The 19868-nt window shown below is 38.1% G+C and overlaps 2 protein-coding genes across 2 annotated transcripts; one reads left to right on the forward strand and one right to left on the reverse strand.

Moving 5' to 3' along the window:
- Window positions 1-177: 177 nt before the first annotated feature.
- On the forward strand, window positions 178-13286 carry parp2 (poly (ADP-ribose) polymerase 2). Its single transcript, XM_087831705.1, has 17 exons — window positions 178-356; window positions 1378-1587; window positions 1849-2025; window positions 2205-2275; window positions 2791-2841; window positions 3576-3672; window positions 3779-3854; window positions 6092-6194; window positions 6590-6743; window positions 6872-7013; window positions 7103-7166; window positions 7245-7379; window positions 8203-8330; window positions 8490-8589; window positions 9022-9120; window positions 9465-9589; window positions 12300-13286. The coding sequence occupies exons 1-17, from the start codon at window positions 284-286 to the stop codon at window positions 12457-12459; spliced, it is 1965 nt and encodes a 654-aa protein (XP_087687831.1). The 5' UTR covers window positions 178-283; the 3' UTR covers window positions 12460-13286.
- On the reverse strand, window positions 13202-19658 carry si:ch211-284o19.8 (protein lifeguard 1). Its single transcript, XM_006792345.3, has 6 exons — window positions 19298-19658; window positions 17840-18105; window positions 16030-16230; window positions 14958-15086; window positions 13829-13972; window positions 13202-13616 (listed from the first exon to the last, which is right to left on the reverse strand). The coding sequence occupies exons 2-6, from the start codon at window positions 18092-18094 to the stop codon at window positions 13482-13484; spliced, it is 864 nt and encodes a 287-aa protein (XP_006792408.2). The 5' UTR covers window positions 18095-18105; window positions 19298-19658; the 3' UTR covers window positions 13202-13481.
- Window positions 19659-19868: the final 210 nt, after the last annotated feature.

Below are 19868 nucleotides of genomic sequence, written 5' to 3' on the forward strand. Positions count from 1 at the left end.
AAAGTCGGGACTAAATTAAAACAAGTATAAACCTAAATGTATTTTAAACTTTGAACTGCGTTTAATATAAATCGCCGTCATATTAACCGCCTTCGCACCGGAAACAACAATGGCTTCAGTTTTCACGGCGGAGTGATTCATCTTCACATGAAACAATCGTTTGCCGTGCGGCTGCCGGTCAGAAAACAGTAGTACGTTGGGGAAAAGTTTCCCGCCGTGTTTTAGTGTTATCGCTGAGGTTCCCCTTTAACAGCAGACAGATAATTATTTTTAATAACCCACCATGAGTCGAGCGAGAAGTTCCAGAAATAAACGTGAGAGTGCACCAGAAAATGGAGAAGCCCAGTCAAAAACAGGTCTGTGTGTCGTATTAGCATAATATTGTAGCTGCTGCAGGGTAACTACGCCATTGAACTGTGGACATGTTCGGACAGGAGACAGCATGAAGATCAAAAATATGAAGCTTCACTCATAATTCAGACACCGGTACTGTCTGTGTGAAATAATAATAAAAAATTGTCAGCTTAAAAAACAAACGAAACAATTTTTGTAGCTCGGTTTGCTGATAAATCCGGTTGCGCTTCTAAAATTTCAGGTAAAATAAGTTCCTAAGTGAGCGGTTAAAACAACCAGCAAAAAAAAGTATTTATTTGTTGTGAGCTACATTTATTGCATACCAAAAGCGAAGGGGCCTTTTCTAATGTGACCTGCTTTCTGTCTAATATATACTGCTAACATTCTGGCATGTTTATGTTAAATATGACCACTTTAATTTTAAAATAATGATGCCAATGTGTGTAGAAATGATTATGCTTTAAATTACTGTAAACATTTAGTTTGTGAAATTTTCCCTCAAATTTTTGTTCCAGATGATGTCAGTGAGAGGGTTAGCTCAAACATGATCATGCTACTTTTTAAACCGTCTGTTTGCCTAGAGCAGCCAATCAGAACAAACTTGGAATAAAGGAAGTTTGCACTGAAATGAAGGCGAGAAAAAACAGTTTGTTCTGATGCATTTGCTGAACTAAGGGGAGAATTCGAGTGTAATGAGCTCCCTTTAAAAGTAAGGCTGATTTTTTTTTTTTTTTTTTGCAGCCACTCTTTGTATTGCTTCTGTTAAAATTAACCTAAAATGTTTGACAGCTATCTGCACCTTCCACCTTTATTTTTACTATTTTGCTGTTTATCCAGACTTTTTTTTTCTTTCATTTTTTTAAACAACAGCAGCATTAATACTTTTTTTTTTTTTTTTAAAATACAATTGGTATTTGTCAGGTATTACACACACAGAGTTTTAATAACTTAAAGACTTGTTTCTGATCTCTAAAAGGCCACTGTGTAAGAGTTAGATTTTCTTCTGTGTGTATTTCTAATCAGTGTGGCAGTGGATGGGGGATAATAGACAGTGGGAACCATACTCTCCATCAGCCTGTGCCGTCTTGGACTCGGCCATCTCTTCGGGGAAAACATCTGTCACTCTCTCTCTGGGCTCGGGGACAGCCTATGAAGTTGATCTGAAGAAGATGGTTCAGATCAATCCTGTCACAAAGTACAAACGGAAAGTTCGCTGTCAGACTGTAAAAGCAGGTGTGTTTTTCGTTGTGAATTTTCTGTCATCCTCCCTGCTCCCTGTGTTCTGTTTTCATAAATCCTCATTTTTAAATTGTGTTGCTTAATATTTTCTTAACTGCAGTTTAGTTCATTTTTAAATAAATGTCTTTTGTAGAAATGGTATCTAAAACATAATTTCATGAAATTTATATAGTTTATTTCAGTTTAAATTTAATTGAAAAATCTGAATTCTTGGAGGTACTCACAGTCTTTCCTCTTTTCTCCTGTTTTATTAAGAAAGTCCGAATGAAGCTGGTGACGTTGCTACTCATAATGCGAAACCAGCTCAAGTTAAAGAGGAAGAGGAGGACACAGAAGAGCAGCCTGCAGCTAAGAAGAGAAGAGGACAAAGCAAGAGCCAGACAAAAACTGAAGAAATGCCCAAAAAAGCCAAAGAAGAAGTAAAAAGTGAAGGTAACATGGATCTAATTTCTGTATATACTTACAAAATTTTACAGCCATGACAATATTAGTCATTATCAAAGCACAGTAACTTTTAAAGCTTTTAAGGATCAGGTGAGCATGGAATTGCATCTGAACTGAAGATGTTTCTTCACCTCACTACTCTTTTGTGTTTGATCTGTTCTGAACAGAAGTTGTGAAGACAGTGGTCATGAAGGGAAAAGCACCAGTAGACTCTGAATGTAAAGCCAAACTGGGAAAGGTACAGTGTCTGCATCCACACGATATATAAATCTCACGATTTGTCATGTCAGTCATGCTTGTGGTTTGACACCTGGGTGCTATAAGGCAAAGCTTTCCCCCAGTTACAGTTCCTCTTGTGACAAACTATTCTGATCAGTGTCTGGTTAAACACAAATAAATCTTTCAGTGAAGCTTAAATTTTCTAAATGGTTGTTTTCAACTGAATACCTTATATATGATTGCATTTTTCCACACACTAAACAGATAAGCAATAAATCTGAGAAGTATTGTTACAATTAGAAGATAATTAAATTCATCTTACCTAATTGTCAGTAGATTTACATATGACTGTTACATGAAAATATAAGACGTGGTAATTGGTTCTGTTTAAATTATTTTTTAACATAATTGCAAATCTGTTCTTTTTAAACACAAAAAAGTAAATATTTTATATACAAATATTTATATTTCCTGAATGCAGACATGGTGGGATTATTTTGATTTGTATAACTCATTTTTATATTTCTATTTCAGGCTCATGTTTACAATGAAGGAAATGATGTTTACGACGTGATGCTCAACCAGGTAACACAATTAAAAGGAAATAAATTATGCTCAGTTCCATCTTTATAGTTTTTTTAGGGCTGTGTGCCTTAGATCAGCGGTCCCCAACCCCCGGGCCTCGGACCGGTACCGGTCCTTGAGTCGTTTGGTACCGGGCCGCGAGAGTTGAGGCTCAGGTGTGAAATGTATAGTTTTCAGGGTTTTATCGGTTTTCAGCGTTATTTTGTTATCGTTTTTATCGTTAACTCGGTTTTCCTGGGTCTTTTCATGTGTGTTATGAATAAATCTTCTTTTTTTCGGTACCGGTACTGGTTTTATTTTGTTGTATTTATCCGCGACACCTTAAAGGCCGGTCCGTGAAAATATTGTCGGGCATAAACCGGTCCGTGGCGCAAAAAAGGTTGGGGACCGCTTCCTTAGATGGTCATACTAGGGACTATCCCTGTCTACGACATCATCTAAAGTCAAGAGCTGAAAAACCTGCCAGAAACTGACTGTTTGGAGCAGACTGAACCCTGAGGTTTTGGCTCACAGGGATTATTTGTGCACACGCTGACCTCATTGTTCAGTAAATATGCGATAGCATGATAGATCCATTTTAATAACATTTATTATTATTTCGTCCTGGAGCAGTATAGGTAGTACTTTATAGGTAATAATGAAAAAGTGAAAACTTTAAAACTCACAAATTCAGTTTTTTAGCTTTAGTTTCCAATTTTTAGCCTGCAGTAAACATCATTTGTTTCAATTTGTAGACAAATCTTCAGTTTAACAACAACAAATATTACCTGATCCAGCTGCTGGAGGACGACAACTCCAAGGTTTACAGTGTGTGGATGAGATGGGGCAGGGGTATGTTCAATGTCAACTGACAGTTTTTGTTTGAAAATATTTGTCATTTTGCAGAAATTGTACCACCTTTGTGCATTTTGTTGATTTTTATCATTTGTTTCTGCAGTGGGTAAAGTAGGTCAAAACAGCCTTACGGTCTGTGGTGGAGACCTGCTGAAGGCCAAAGATGTCTTCAAGAAAAAGTGAGTTTTTCTGACGTTTTTAATTTGGTTCTGCCTGCTTCTAATGATGTTGATTTATTAACAAATCGTTTTAATAATTACTGTCTTTCTATTATCGATAATATTTGTCCTATTAAAACTAGACTAGCCCCTGTTGCAAAACCCTCGCCCTGGATAAACGACAGCATTCGCTGTTTAAAGCGTGTCTGTCGTAAAGCTGAGCGTTTGTGGAGAAAGACTCGTTTACAGGTTCATCTCTTTAATTTAAAAGACCTTTTAGTTTCCTTTAACGCTTCAATTCGTGATGCAAGGGCTGCTTATTTTTCAAACCTAGTCTCTAGGAGCAGAGGTAACCCTAAGGTTTCATTTGACACTATTAGGGATATTGTTGCTCCGGCTTCTGCTGCTGTCCCAATTTCTTCGAATGAAGACTGTGAAAAATTTCTTTCCTTCTTTGTTGAAAAGGTTAGCAATGTAAGGAGCAACATCTCTCCCTCCATGTACCATTTGCCTGTTCTGATTTTACTTAAGCCTGTCATATTTGAAAGATTTTCACCAGTGTCTTTACCTGAGTTGTTGAAGCTGGTTACTTCAAAAATGTTTTTGAGTCTATTGGTCCTAGTGTTCTTAAAATTATTAATGCATCTCTACTCTCTGGTCAGGTCCCTGGTTACTGTAAAAGTGCTGTCATTCACCCACTTTTAAAAAAGCCTAAACTTGATCCTTCTTTGCTTTCCAGTTACAGACCCATCTCAAAATTGCCTTTTATTGCCAAGATTTTAGAAAAGGTTGTGGCCGAGCAACTCACAGTTGTTCTAGATGAACATAACAGTCTTGATAAATTTCAATCTGGCTTTCGTAAGGCTCACTCTACTGAAACTGCACTTCTTAGAGTGTCTAATGATATTCTGATGAATTATGATGCTGGAGAGTGCACTGTTTTGATGTTGCTGGATCTGACCTCTGCTTTTGACACTGTTGATCATCTTATTTTGTTAGATAGATTAAACCACTGGGTGGGTGTATCGGGTACCACATTGGAATGGTTTAAATCCTGTTTGTCAAATCGATCTTTCTCTGTAGCTACCTCTAAGTTCAGATCCTCCGTCAGCTCTTTTGCCTATGGGGTGCCTCAGGGCTCTGTCTTGGGACCGTTATTGTTTTTGTTGTATTTACTCCCTCTTCTGCAACTTCTTAGCTCTTTCTCTGATATTTCTTTTCATTGTAATGCAGATGATATTCAGCTATATATCTCTTTTAGGCCACCTTATGTTTCTAAGCTCCAAATCTTGCAGTCCTGCTTAGATTCTGTTAGAGATTGGATGGCTGGTAATTACCTTCAACTAAATGCTGATAAAACAGAAGTCATTGTCTTTGCTCCTGAGAAATTTGTTCCCCTCGTGGTTAAAAATCTAGGCCCTCTTGCTTCTTATATTAAATCCTCCATTAGGAACCTTGGTGTTACACTTGATCCAGCTCTGACGCTGGACACACACGTCAAATCTTTGGTTCGCTCTTGTTTTTACCATTTAAGAAATCTCGCTAAGCTGAGTCCCATTGTGTCACGTTCCGAATTGGAAATGATTATTCATGTTTTTGTTTCATCTCGCTTAGACTATTGTAATTCCTTGTTTACTTGCTTAAGTAATGCCTCCCTGGAACGACTGCAGGGTGTTCAAAATGCTGCTGCTAGGCTTCTGATAAAGCATCACAAATACCCCCATGCCACTCCCCTGCTGATTCAACTGCATTGGCTTCCTGTCAAGTTCAGGATCCATTTTAAGATCATAATCATGACTTATAGGGCCCTGCACGGTGTAGCTCCAACTTACATAAGTGCTCTTCTTCTTCCTTATCACCCCAGCAGGTCCTTGAGGTCTTGTGACCAGGTGTTGCTGGTTGTCCAGCATACAAGGTTAAAAACAAAAGGTGACAGAGTGTTTGTATCAGTGGCTCCCAGACTCTGGAACTCGCTCCCTTTGAGTTTGAGATCTGTGGACTCAGTCATGTCTTTTAAAAAGCAGTTAAAAACGTATCTGTTTAAACTTGCTTTTGGTTGATTTTGTTTTGTTTAAGATTTTAATGTCTGTTTTCTGCCTTTGTAAAGCACTTTGTGATTTTATCTTGAAAGGTGCTATATAAATAAAAATTTTACTTTACTTTACTTTATGTGACTGACAGTGGAAAAAGAAAGGTTTTCCAGGTGCCTTGCATGGATGTGTGTTTGGTGAAATTCCGACTTGTTTGTTTTGCTGCAGGTTCTTTGAAAAGACCAAGAACGAATGGGAGCATCGAGATAGTTTTGAGAAAGTAGCTGGAAAATATGACATGGTGTTTATGGACTACAGCACGAATGAAAAGGTACGTTTAGGAAAAGTCTTACTAAAAGTCATTCTTGGCATTTAGCAGCCATGTTGGCAAAGCCTCTGGGCGTTCTTACTTTGAAAGCAGAAGTTGCACTGGAGAAATATGTTCAGAAATATGTTACATTCAATAAAAGATCACAGTAGATAGCCGCCCCTCCCCGAGCCTTGTTAAAAGGGATTTTTTTCTTCCCACTGTCACCAATTGTTTCCTTATATGGAGGCTGTCTGATTGTTTGGTTTTTTTTCTGTATCTTTTTAGGGTTTCACCTTATAATATAAAGCACCTTGAGCTGACTGTTCTTGTCATTTGGCACTATATAAATAAAACTGAACTGAATTAAAAGGTTGGATGTGTCAGATTGTATTCTTGGATGTTTTTCACCATTCCAGGAGGAGAATCAGACCACAGTGGATACTGTACCAAAAAAGAAAACCTCCGAGCTGGATTCAAGGATTCAGTCTCTCCTGGAGCTCATCTGTGATCTGAAAGCCATGGAGGAGTGTGTGCTGGAGATGAAGTTTGACACCAAGAAAGCTCCTCTTGGTCAGTCTGACTCAAATTAATTATCATAGGTTGATTTGACTAAATGAGAAGATGAAGTTGGTGACAGAGTGACCAGTATTTCCATGCACTGTGTCAGACTTGACATTTTTCTTCCTTTCTACCTTTAGGCAAGCTGACCCCAGAGCAGATCCGAGCAGGTTACTCAGCACTGAAGAAGATCGAGGATTGCTTGAAGAAGAAGAAAGGGAGCAGTCGTGACCTTTTAGAAGCATGCAATCAATTTTACACCCGCATCCCACATGACTTTGGGTAAAAGGATGAAACTTTAGACAAAACCAGAGTGTGGATAGTTACCACGATTCCTGTCTTGCTGTAACTAAAAGGTGTAACCCTTATAGGTTGAAAACTCCCCCACTTATCCAAACAGAAGAAGAGCTGAAAGCCAAAATTTCCCTTTTGGAGGTAAAATGTTTTGATTTTATTCAGTTTGCTTAAAAATGTTTTCTTAACTGAACAATGTCTCCCATCGCTGTTTTAAAGGCACTGAGTGACATCCAGATAGCAGTAAAAATGGTCAAGTCCAGTGAAGACAGCGATGAACATCCTCTGGACAGACAGTATCACTCCCTCCAGTGCAAACTGCAGCCTCTGGACTCCAGCAACAATGAGTACAAGGTCAGTGTGATTTAAATAATTAACTAACCAGTTTTACCAAACCGTGTCACATTATTGATGTTACTTGTTCTTAGCCTCAAAACAATTTGATGGGCTGATGTAGTTGCTTAAGACTTTTCTGCACCTAAATCATTATGCACAGAGAATAGTTTATTCATTTGTAGTCATTTCACTTGAAGTGCTGCAACCTCAGTGTTGACTAGTCGATAGTTTGTGGTGAATCTTCTCATCTGATCATATTCTCCTTGGTAGGGCAATTGCTGGTGTTACTTTATTAATGCCAAACCTGTCAGGGCTCATATATTATTTTTGGCAGCAGGATGAACAGACTAATTGACACTATGTCAGGAACATAGTGTTCCAGAGGTCTGTCTGCAAACACAGATAGTTAGTCTGTCAGCAGAAGCTGCTGCTGCTGAGTTTGTGAAACCTCCTATCATGTCCAAATGTGAAAACAGCACAGGCTCTGTTGTTAGGATTTCAGTTGAAATAAAAAGATATTTGATATGCTGGAAATACTAGCTTTTTAATGTGTGTTTTTTTTTAATCATCATTATTATTATTATTTTTATTTAGACTAAAATACCTATCTGGTGGGGCACTGCTCTGTAAACAGTGGCAAATCTTGTTTAATTTAATCCAGAGATAACGTGCATATATCTCACAGTGAACTGACTGATATTGAGTGGGTACCATGGAGATTTCCTTTGGCTGACTACATTCCCATTCACACTTAAACTTGTGTAGTTGTTAGTCTTCAGTATTATCTTGGATTCCTTTCAGCATTTTGCATTGAGCTAACTTTCCTCCTCTTTGTGTGAAGGTGATAGAGCAGTATCTGCACACCACTCACGCCCCCACCCACTGTGACTACAGCATGACCGTGCTTGACATTTTCTCAGTGGACAGAGACGGGGAGAGCAAAAATTTCCTGTCACAGTTAAGTAACAGGTAGGAAGAAATACTGTCACTGCTTTATGACTTCAAGCTGACTTCAAAATCAGATTTATTATGTTGCATGTTTGCCTTGATAAAAATCCAACATTGATGTCAATGAAAATTGTGTTTTGTTTCACAATGAGCCAAGCTAATCGTCTACCTGTCTGCCAGGACTCTGCTGTGGCACGGTTCACGTCTGTCTAACTGGGTCGGCATCCTCAGTCAGGGACTTCGAGTGGCCCCCCCTGAAGCTCCTGTTACTGGTTACATGGTAGGATGGAATATCAAAATTCCAAAAGACCAGTCCTTAAGAACAGTCTTAGGTCCAACACGGGTTGCAGTACACTAGCGGAAAGCCTGGATATTAAATATTCAATATTTATTGAATATTGAATATTTACAGTACATATTGTTATCATCATTGTTCTTCATTGGTGTCTTCAAAATGTCTTGATTTAAAATTTTGTTGTAGGAACCTCGGTGAGAGAATGAAAGACAAATAAAATATGCAGTTTGACTTTGTCTCAGCTTGTATGTAACAGAAGTTAAACACATTTTTAAGAAAAAATCAATAAAATTGATCTAAATAATTACATTTGATGGAGTCTCTAAAATTTTATCAATTTTCAACATGAAATTATCTCAGGCATTGAAATTGAACTCACATCGGTATATTACATTTTCTCATTTCTCTTTCACTCAGTTTGGTAAAGGTATCTACTTTGCTGACATGTCATCAAAAAGTGCCAACTACTGTTTTGCCAACCAGAACAACAACGTTGGACTGCTGCTACTGTGTGAAGTAAGGGTGGTTTTTGTTTGTTTGTTTTCCATTAATAATTTTCATTATTAAAGTTTTGTTGCAGCTGCTCTGGCCTGCACATTTCTTAAATTTGCTGCCAAGGAAATGTCTTGTCTGTAATCTGCAATGGAGTTTTGTTTTTGCAGGTTGAACAGTTATATTTATAATTTGTATCCAGATACTTTTTTGATCCTGCAATGAGGATGTTTACTGCTGAGGTCTCAGGTAGAGACCCATAGGAAGCCAAAAAAGTTGAATTTGATACCCAGAAAAATTCCTCTGCAAAGTGTAGTGGCCTAAATATAATGCAGCACTGGTAAATATTCATATATTCATGCCCACAGGTCGCTCTGGGAGAATCTAATGAGCTGCTGGATGCAGACTATGAAGCAAACAATCTGCCTGCTGGAAAACACAGCACCAAGGGGCTGGGACAGACTGGACCTGACCACAAAAACTCTGTCACACTGTAAGTCTTTTTAATTATAATGATATATTTAACACAGGCCAGTTACTGCTCAGTTATTTTGTCCATTGCTTTAAAACGAGGCCTTCATACGTTTTAGCTCACTCAAAACACAGCTGCCTATCTTGTTTAACACTGCTCATTCAAGGACAGTATAGACGGGATGTATGCAACCTCTAAGTTCAGTGAAGCAGTTCTCCACCTGCTGTGAGTTAGGTTAGCTGCTGAGCTTAAAGCAGGTTTCCAGAGCCGTCTAAGAACTGTCATTACCAGCTGCTGTTGTAGTCTGTACTACTCCAGGATAACTGACTCTCTGGAGAGCAGCTGAATGACACCAAAGAGCACAACGACACCCTGCTGGTGGGAAAACACCATGAGAAGGGCCAGGAATAGTTGTGTAGAGATCACTTATCGTTTAAAACAAAAGGAAGGGAATATTGTAAATAGATGGGCAAAATAAATAAAAGAAATGCTAAAAAGCAACACAGAATACACTTAGGCAGCTTTAATGTCCCTGTCAAGCCCACTGAAGTAAAGTCTAAAGCTCAATTTGTGTGGGAAGCACTGATTTAAAGTGATACATTTAGTTCAGAGACCCTTGTAACCCATAGTGCTTGTATAGATTACCTAAGCTGTTTATCTAATCTACTTAGACCTCTCTACTGAGGGCTATGTTCAAGCACTTTATATAAATGTCAGTTGTTTATGTTACAGAAAGAGGCAATTTGGAGTGAGACCACTTAAATGAAAGTCAAAATCTTGAATGCTGAACTCTACTGGCTACATGGTGACTCATTCGTTAATGCACTGGCCTTGCTTTCCCCTTGTTTATTCTGCTGTTTTTCCTGCTGTGCTGCTTCTCCTCCATAGCTTCCACCAAATTCTGTTTTTCACTGCAGACCAGTCAGCTGAGCATGAAACACAGCAGTGAATGTGTTTAGCTCCATTTGTGAAAATGAAGTCTGACCTGCCATGATAGAAAATGCAGTTTGTTTGTGGTTTGCTATGACCTTATTAGGTGGTTGAAACTGCTGCAGTCTGTGGGGTTAAACACTCATAGCTTCTCTAGTCTGCTTGTCACAGTTTTGTAATTCCCTTAGGTGTGTAAGGAGCCTGTAAGGCTGCAATAAAACCTATATGAATGTGGTGGGTGATGGTGTTTGTTGTGGTAGTGGCGTGTGTAGGCGTGAAAATAGGTGCACAAAGTTTTCTCAAATAATTTATTAAATAATACGAATAGTTTCTAAATGTAATTGGTAACCTGTCCAGGGTGCATCTTGCACTATGAAAGCTGGCTCCAGCCTTCGTCTGACACTGAATTGGATAAGTGGGAGAAAATGAATGCATGCATCAATAGATTGACCCACTTTGTGAAGAATAAGCAGTATAAATGTCTAACTGTGATCCCATGGTTGGATTTCAAACTCACTGGAGATGTAGCTGGATGAGGAACAGACCAGCAGGAAAGGGCCAGGGGTAGGTGGTTAGCAACATCTGAATTGTTTCAGATGGATTAAAAAACCAAGTTTGAATAAATTGCCAAAGATTGAAGAGGTGTTCACGTAACTGTGCCCCATATAAAATCGATGTGTTTGAAACACTGGGTTGAAGTCACTGTGAGTAGTCAGTGAGACTAGAACGATGCTCCCTAAATGCACTCCATTACCAGTGAACAAATTCATAGTCACAATCTACAAAAACGATAGAGAAGATTCAACAGTGTGAACATTTTAGAGCCATATTTATTTGTCGTTGTTGAGTTGTCTAAAAACAAGAATGCTACAGAAAGTAATTTCAAGATATTAACGCACGGTTTACAGTCCTACATTAAGGCCTGTTAATTACTGAATCCTGTTTCCACTATAACGACTCTGTCATTATATATAGTGACAAGTCTCACCTTAGGCCTACATTTAACCTACATGCCATGAGCAGTAATTATATTCTCTTAGACTGGTATTAACAAACTGCACCTGTCCTGTTAGTAAGTTACCTGAAGCTGAAGAAATTAGTTTATGACTTTTCACTGCAGTTTTTTTAATGCCTTAAAATGCTCTTTAATCTTCACATGATGTACCTAATTCTGTTAAAATTAGCAGGAGGTTTGGAATATATCTTTATCACTTGCATAACAACAGCAGCCCTGCATTTGTCCAATACAAGCCCAAGGTTTGATAACGGAGCTTATTCTATTTGCAAATTAATTGTAGTATACTGCTGCACACTGTTTGACTACAGTTTAAGTGATTTGCAAAACATCCACAAAGATGGATGGCATAGTGGTGCAGTGGTTAGCACTGTTGTTTCACAGCGAGAAGGTTCTGGGTGTGAATCTCCTGGCCAGCTGGAGTCTGCATGCTCTCCCTATGTGCGCTTCCTCGGCTTGTTAGGTTAACTGGTAATTCTAAATTAGCGATAAATAAGAATGTGAGTGGTTGTCTGTCTTGTGTTGGCCTTTGCCTCTCGCTCCAAGATATCTGGGATGCGATTGAGCTTTCCCATGATTCTGAACTGGAGAAGGAGTTAAGAGGATGGATCCCCAAAGATCCTAAAAAATACCAGAAGAAAAAAAAAGAAATTGAAGCCAAAGAGTGCAAAATATTTTCCTTTTTTGGGAAAAAAATTGTTACAATCACCTAGAAGAAATTTTAAATAAAAGTCATTTGTGTTAATCCCACGGATTTATTTTATTGTTTCTCAATTTCTTTCTCAGGGACGGTGTGACGGTGCCGATGGGGCCTGGCGTGAAAACGGGAGTGGGTAAATCTAACGCTTACTCCCTCCTCTACAACGAGTTTATTGTTTACAATCCTGCACAGACTCGCATGAGGTACCTGCTGCGTGTAAAGTTTAACTACGCATCACTGTGGTGAAGCCTTGGGAACTGTGTGCCTTTATGAAATATGGATGAATGTTTAGGTTTTTTTTAGTCATTCTTCATGTAGCGTTAACTTCTATATTTCGGGCCATGGGTGGGGGTTGGATGTTACACCTGAAAACACTCGTTCATATAAGACTGCAGCAATTGCTCAACTGAGAAAAATCATTTACAGCTGTTTTGATAATATAATGAATTGTTTTAGGGTTTTTTCCAAGACAAAAACTGTAGATGCGTCATCACAGGCATGACTGGTGGATGTTTCATTATACAATAAATTATATTAAAAAGGAAAATCTTGCATATGAATTGATTTTTTTCCCCCCCATCTTGGGATTAGTGCCAGCATTTTCACTTCTTTGACATCTTATATAGAATTCACTGCTGGGTTAAAATAACTCAAAATAATCACTGATGCTGGCAGCAGGATTTGCTGAAGGTTCTGCATCTCCATATATAAATGAGTGTCTGAGGGACCAACTGAGGGATAACATCAACTTTGAATTCAACTTTTTCTTGGATTTTCTACAGTTTCTCTTATATCCTGGTATCATTTATAAGAAAATGCTGTTGTTCGACAGAGGTTTGTTATACTAGATGTATCTCTTTGACATGGAGAGGATACACAAAACCTTTTGCACTACTTTTTGTCCCTGTATATGTATATTACTAAACGTCCTTGGATCAGTAGAAGGTCTCATTATCATTATTAAGGGTATGATGGTTTTAGTGTAGGTGTTTGTTGTAACACAAATATTCTTCTGGATCTGTTACGAGGATGAAGGTTTTTAAATTTTGAAGAGTGGGAATAAAAATAAATGACTCAACATAAAGTGTGGTGTTTTTGTTTGTTTGATTTTTAATGGATTTAAATCTGAGACAAAGACAAGATTCTATGCAAACATTGATTTTTTTTTTTGTGTGTGACATGATGCGAGGAGATTATATACAGCACATAATGATAGAGGACATTTTAATCCACAGTCTGAAGTGTCCGTTTGTTTTGTATATGCAGTTTCACCTCCTCCCCAGGATGTAGAGGAAAATTAGGACTACATCTAGGTAGATTCTGAGAGCAGCGTTGATGTAATCTTCTGGATCTGCACTATAGGCCATCCTCCCCATCACCAGCTGACAGTCGATCACCAGGTACTAAGAGAGGCAGAGGAGGAGGCGATTTAGACCAGTGTGAGAAAAATGCGATCAAATTATATTAAAATACGCTATATTTTAAATTAAACAAAATACAGCTAATGCAGATTTATTTAAACTCCTTGAATTAAAGCTGAAACTCTTTGTTGTATTTTAAAAGTGTCCTCGTTCGAAAACCTGTGGACCTTACAGGATCTTGTTCCTTCTCTCACCAATGAAAACAACAGAGCTCCCAGACATCCATAGATAACTTCAGCGATGTAGCTGTAGTAGAATGTGCAAAATATCCCAAACATGGCGACGTCCACGACCAGAATCAACAAAGCACTGTTGCAATAAGTAAAATCATAGCGAGTCTGCAAATAACAGAAAGACATAAAGACATGAATGTCATTATTAAATAATCTATCAGAGTCTAATCTTATTTAGATTTTTTTTCTGTAGTGCACAGTAACCGTGTGACATATGAAATGAACATGTGAAATATTAATCTTTTGAAACTTGAAGCATATGAGAGTCTCATAAAGCAAGGCATTTCAGATCTTTTAAATGTAAGGAAAAAGTGTTTGCATACTCTCCAAGGGACTATGTTGATGTATTTAAATGTCTTGGATGAGAAATAATCTACAATATGAGCAATATTACATTTACTGTGATATAAAAAAAAAAACCCTGCAAAATTAGCAAATGTTTGCACTGAAGGAGCCGGGACCAGTGATTTATAATTTTCTTTAAAATGAAAGATTGCTTAATCATTAAAAAATAGAGGGGAGAATAAAAAAAATTATTGGTTGGGCTGATCAGTATCGGTATTTATAAATGAAAATTTAAAAAATATATATATAATAATGGAATCTTTCAACCATGGTATGAGTGGTGAAGTTGCATAGTTTGTCCACCAGAGGGCAACCTGCAACTTCCCTGCTGGCAACACATGTTGGAAACGCCACAAACAAAACAACCAAGCAGAGTCGGGCAGAACGTAAAGCAGTAAATAAATAACTACAGATAATGAATGTTAGGGGAATCTATTTATGTTTCATGTGTCTCAAAGAAAAAAAATGAAATATCAGAATATTCGATTTTTGAATAACCAAATATTGATATCAGTCTTACAAATATCAGTCTATTAAAATCATCTATGACCAATCAGCTTCCGTTTCACGTTACATTTTTCACTGCATACATTTTGTGTTATTCTGATGTGCTGTGGATTTTCTTTACAGAAACTTTTCAGAGTTTTGACTTCAAAGTCAGCTGAGAAATCTGCACTCTGCTTTTGTGAAGAAGAAGAAGAAAGCTTTTCAAACGCAGCGCTTCTGCACAGCCTGACGGTCTCACCTGCGCTGAAAAAGCGATGATTGAGATAGAAATGGCCAGCGTTACTCCCATAGCGAGGATCACAGCAGTGGTGTTGTGAAAGGAGGCGATGGTCCCCGTCATGTATGACATGCTCACGGTGACAACAAACTGGAGGTAGAAAATTAAGTGCATTAAACATCTCCAGAACACGTGAAACACATTTTCCACTTATTTTCACTCAAAACAAAAAATAAGAACATATCAAATAATGAAAACAGAACAAAACATGTACAAGAAGCAAGGCCAGATAGAAATTGTGTGAACGTGGTCTTCAGGTACGGATGCTTGTTTCCGACATTGAAAAAACAAACTTTTATATTCGGGCAACGTGGCCTTTTGGCCTCTGCTTTTCTAGTTTGTTGTGTTTGCCAGTCTCTTCCAGGAATTGCAGGGTTGAGGTGACCTAGATAAGAAAGCAGAACACCTGAGCAGGTTTGGTTTAAGGCTTTTTCTTTTTCTCTTATACACACACTCATTCATACACTTGCCATGCATTCAGACATGAATGCACTTAATGAGTGCTTTTAAAAGAAAAGGTGCAGCAGTGAGCTTCTGCTTGTGTTTTGCTCTGCTGTACGTGCAGTTTTAACAACAACAGGAACAGGAAGAGCCTGTCCTAAATTAACACGCCAACCAAACCTGAAATCACTCAGTGAATCTGCTGCCCTTTAGATAAAACTTTAGAGGTTTTGTTTTGCAACTTTTCACAAGTCATTTAGAGCTTTGAGTGCTCAGTTAGAATAGACAAGTGCTACATAAGTGCCAGAACATTTACCATCTGTTTGTGGAAGTCTAAATCTTTGACAAAAGTCATCAGTGATTTTTTTTTTGTTGCTGTTGTTCTTATTCTGACCTTTATTTCCTTTTTTTTTTTAAAGTTGTTGCTGAGCACTTAGCACTTATACTTTAACTTCTAGTTTTTAGTTAAGTGGTTCACAAGCTGAGGTGCCATCTTGACTGCATGACCAAAGTATTTCACTTCTCTTTCCAAAATGTGACTGTGCCGTGTTTCATATCCATTTGGTGCATGGTTTTGTTATTTGTGACCCACCAGTGCCACAATGTTCCACGGGTGATGGTGGCTGAAGGACTTGCAGCAAGTGAGGGCGATGGCGACCACAACGAAGACGATGAAGGAACTGAGATAGACCCAAATGTTTGATTGCACTGCCTCTTTGACCACGCTGGAGAAGGTGAACACGCACACTACAGTGAAGGTGAACAGTAGCTGGAGCGTCACGATGCTAAAAACCTGTGCAGGAAAAGAGAAAAAGCTGAGTTTTGTTTTTTAAATTACAACTTTATTACTAAGTAACTACACTAAAAGAAAACTGCAAGAGTTTTTCCTTAAATTTAACTCACATTAACAAAGAAGAACTAGTCCAACAATGTCAGCTGTTTCCTGCCTTAGTCAGAGGCTGCTTTGAAATATTATAGTTCTGGGGCCAGAGCTGGCTCACCAAAGACCCCAGACCAGCCCCCAGGATGGCCCAAAGAAATCTTTGATTTTTCAGTAAAATGCATACAGTACCTGGTGAGGTAACACCAACTTCATCACACTGGAGTCAAAGAATATTAAAAGTTGAGTATTTTTAGATCTCGAGACGTTATTTCAATCACAGAGTAAAATACTATCAATGTTTAGTGCATGAAACCTGTAAATGTGAAGAGTTTGTGCTTTTCAACAGTCGCTGTGAATTATAATGTACAATAAATCAGATATACTGTTGAAATTGCACTTTTTTAAGGTGTATCATCTGCAAAAGCAGGGTTCATTAAATGTTATTGTTTTTAAAACATACTTTTAGTTCTCTATATTAAAATAAAGATGGGTTGTTATACAATTTCTTTACTGGCTAGTCCCACTCAAATTGGGTTGTATGTAGATCATCTATTCATTTTCCTCAACTTATCCAGTTCAGGGTCACTTAGCAGCTGGAGCCTATCCCAGCTGTCATAGGGTGAGAGGCAGGATACAACCTGGAGAGGTTGTTACTCTGTGGCCATCCTAACAGAGTGGCAGCCGATCACATTTGGCCAGTTTAATATCAACAGTTAACCAAAGTGTGGGTCTCTGGACTGTGGAGAAAGCTGGAGTACCCGGTAAGGACCCTTGCAGGCTCAGGGAGAGCGTGGAAATTCAAGGATGCTTGTGTGGTCCTTGAAAATAAGTTTGACTCTCTTTTCTCAAATCAACTTATTTGTGCTCAGGAAGAAAGTGAGAGAAACAGTCTCCTTAATCTTCAGCATACAGGCACAAAATAGTTCCTGATTTTGCCAACTGTAACATGTGAATACCACGTGCTGCAATTACCAGTTCATAAAATAAACAGCTCCCTAAAAGTAAACAGGATTTGAAACACCCAACTTCTCCCACTCCAAGTGGCTGTTGTGTGAAAGACCCGACCAAAACATCTGGCTGCTATGTTGACGTGCCATTACGGCTTCCTGTAACTGGCTGTGAAATTCAGGGTTACTTAAGTTTTGTATGTTTGAATTCCTTTTTGATTCTTTTCCTCTTTTATTGTTTCAGTCTAGTTTTTAGTTTTAAAAATTGCTTTATTTTTATGAGCTTTTGTGTTATTTTCAGTTTCAGAATATAGAATAATATGTCATTTTTCAGGGGCAAGAAAGTTTACTTACTCATTTAATTTAGTCTGATTTTTTTTAAGGTGCATAATATTACTTATTTTATAGCTAAATGGAGTTAAAATGACTGATCATAACAACAACAAAAGAAAGCAATTTTGTGTTGTTGTGTTGCAGCAAATACAAAGAGTACTTGGCGCACATGTCTCAGAAAGATTTTCAACATTTATGGTGGATTCTTAGAGTTATCGTCCAAAACGTAGCGTACAAACCTTTCTAATAAACCCTTTCCTCACTATCTCGTCATCAAAGGAAGATGAGGACACCAGCGGAGTCGTTTCTGATGATATCTGTGGGTTTATGTCATGGAAAGACTCATAACGAGAGATTTGGGGTGGTTTGTACACTGGTGGGGCTTCAGAGTAGGCTGGAGGCTGCTCTCCTTGGTAGGAATGCATCGATGCTGAGGGGACATCAGAGCCGAGATCGTGCTGCGTCTCCTTGGAAGTGATGCAGTCTGCTGACATTCTGGTAAAAACTGAAAGTCAGTGACAAAAGAGGAACCAAATGTAAAAGTTAAATTCAAGTAAACATCAGCTGTGGTATGTATATCAGCACAAGTGCAAAGTGCAAGGTTTAAAAAAATACAATAAAACACGAGGACGTCATTAAAATCAGTAACCGAGCTACTAAAAGAATATTTCTACTCATATATTTGGTTTCAAATAGCTGCAATAATTCTAAATGGGGACAGAAGGGTCATCCACAGCATTGCTTAAGTCAGATGCAGATTGTTTTTAAAAAAATCCAGGCTTGCTGCTGACTTGATACACAAGAATGATGTGGGCACTGAGAAGTAAAACGTTTGATTGTGGGAAAGCTGGTGTTGTGTCAGCTGATGTTGGCTAAAAGATTTATGATACCCAAATAAACTGAACTTATTTTGTAGCTGCATTTTGAGTGTTTGCAGCAAACTATATTGCAGCTTTCACACTAAAATTAGACATGCTGTCTTTACTTAAAAATTAAACACTTGAACACAAATGACCTTACTTTACTTCATTTAAGTTTAATGCAAATTACACAATATTATTTTAGCTAATTTTGTTACAAATGAACTGTTGCTGTGAATATCCTTGATCTTTTTTAAGTTAAGACTACTTGTAGACAATGAAGTGTTTAATGGACAGAGCTCAGTTTTTGCCGCATCTTACATGAATTCTGTTTTTATGGACATTTGAATTAGAAGTCTATAAAGGGAACTGACCCAGAGTCATGGTGGCCTTTTAAACCTTTCAGGTTTTTGGCCACACTACGGCTGGAAATCATATCAGACATCCACAAGAATCTGAACGTCTAAACATAGCAAAACTTAAATAATGATCACAACATCAGTAAAGTAAGAGTCTGAAATTAGACATGATCAGATCCATGAATGAAAAAATGTTGCCTTATTTAGAAAAAGCAGTCCAGATAATTAAATGAAACAAGAACAGTGCAAATTAAGTAAACTATAAAACTTGTAAATAGTTGTTTTTACCAGTAGGAGAAGCACTGGTGTCAGGTACACAGGACGTTGCCTTTTACCTACTGTAGTATAGGTCTATAATAGAGAGTAAATTATTGTTCTTCTTACCTCTGTTGGTTGATAATCCCACAGTACTTTATGTGATGAAGGCTACTCGTTAAACCTGGACAGGCTGACGATGGCAGCTGTATATTTTACTTACGTGCTATCGAGTTTCACTTCCTTCCACTTTAAAGTGGCGAAACCTTCTGATGACTGACAGGGTTTAAAAACTCCTTTGTTTCTTAACAGATCGTTGGCCATTAAAGTGTCCAGGAACTTCCCAGGGTCCTCCTCAGTCTGAACTTCCAGAATTGAGTGCTGTAAAAATGTAAAAGTTGTGTGCCTTCTCTCTGCATTGATTTGGCTTCTGTTTGCCCCTGTTTTTGGACTTGTTTCCTGGACTGCTTGCAACCTGAATAAAGGTTTGCCACGTGTTGCCGTCATCCTGCCGTATCCTTTTTCTCACAGTCTACCTAAACTGCAGTTTGTGACAATATGGCCAGGCTTCTCCTTCTGCAGCAAATTTGCTGAGACCTTACTGCAGCAGTCAGCCTCTCGAATCATCTGATCAGAAGCTACTGACTGTTCTGCTTTCATTTTGAATCTGTTAAACTTTCATTCACTTTAACCTCCTAAGACCCGAACTCTTTCATGGCATGCATTTTTAATTTCTCTTTGCTATTTGGGCTGATTGGGACCTGATGAATGTAAAAACAAAGAATTACGTGATT

The sequence above is a fragment of the Neolamprologus brichardi genome, chromosome 18, assembly GCF_056152115.1.
Source record: "Neolamprologus brichardi isolate AB-2024 chromosome 18, ASM5615211v1, whole genome shotgun sequence".
NCBI classification, from domain to species: domain Eukaryota; kingdom Metazoa; phylum Chordata; class Actinopteri; order Cichliformes; family Cichlidae; genus Neolamprologus; species Neolamprologus brichardi.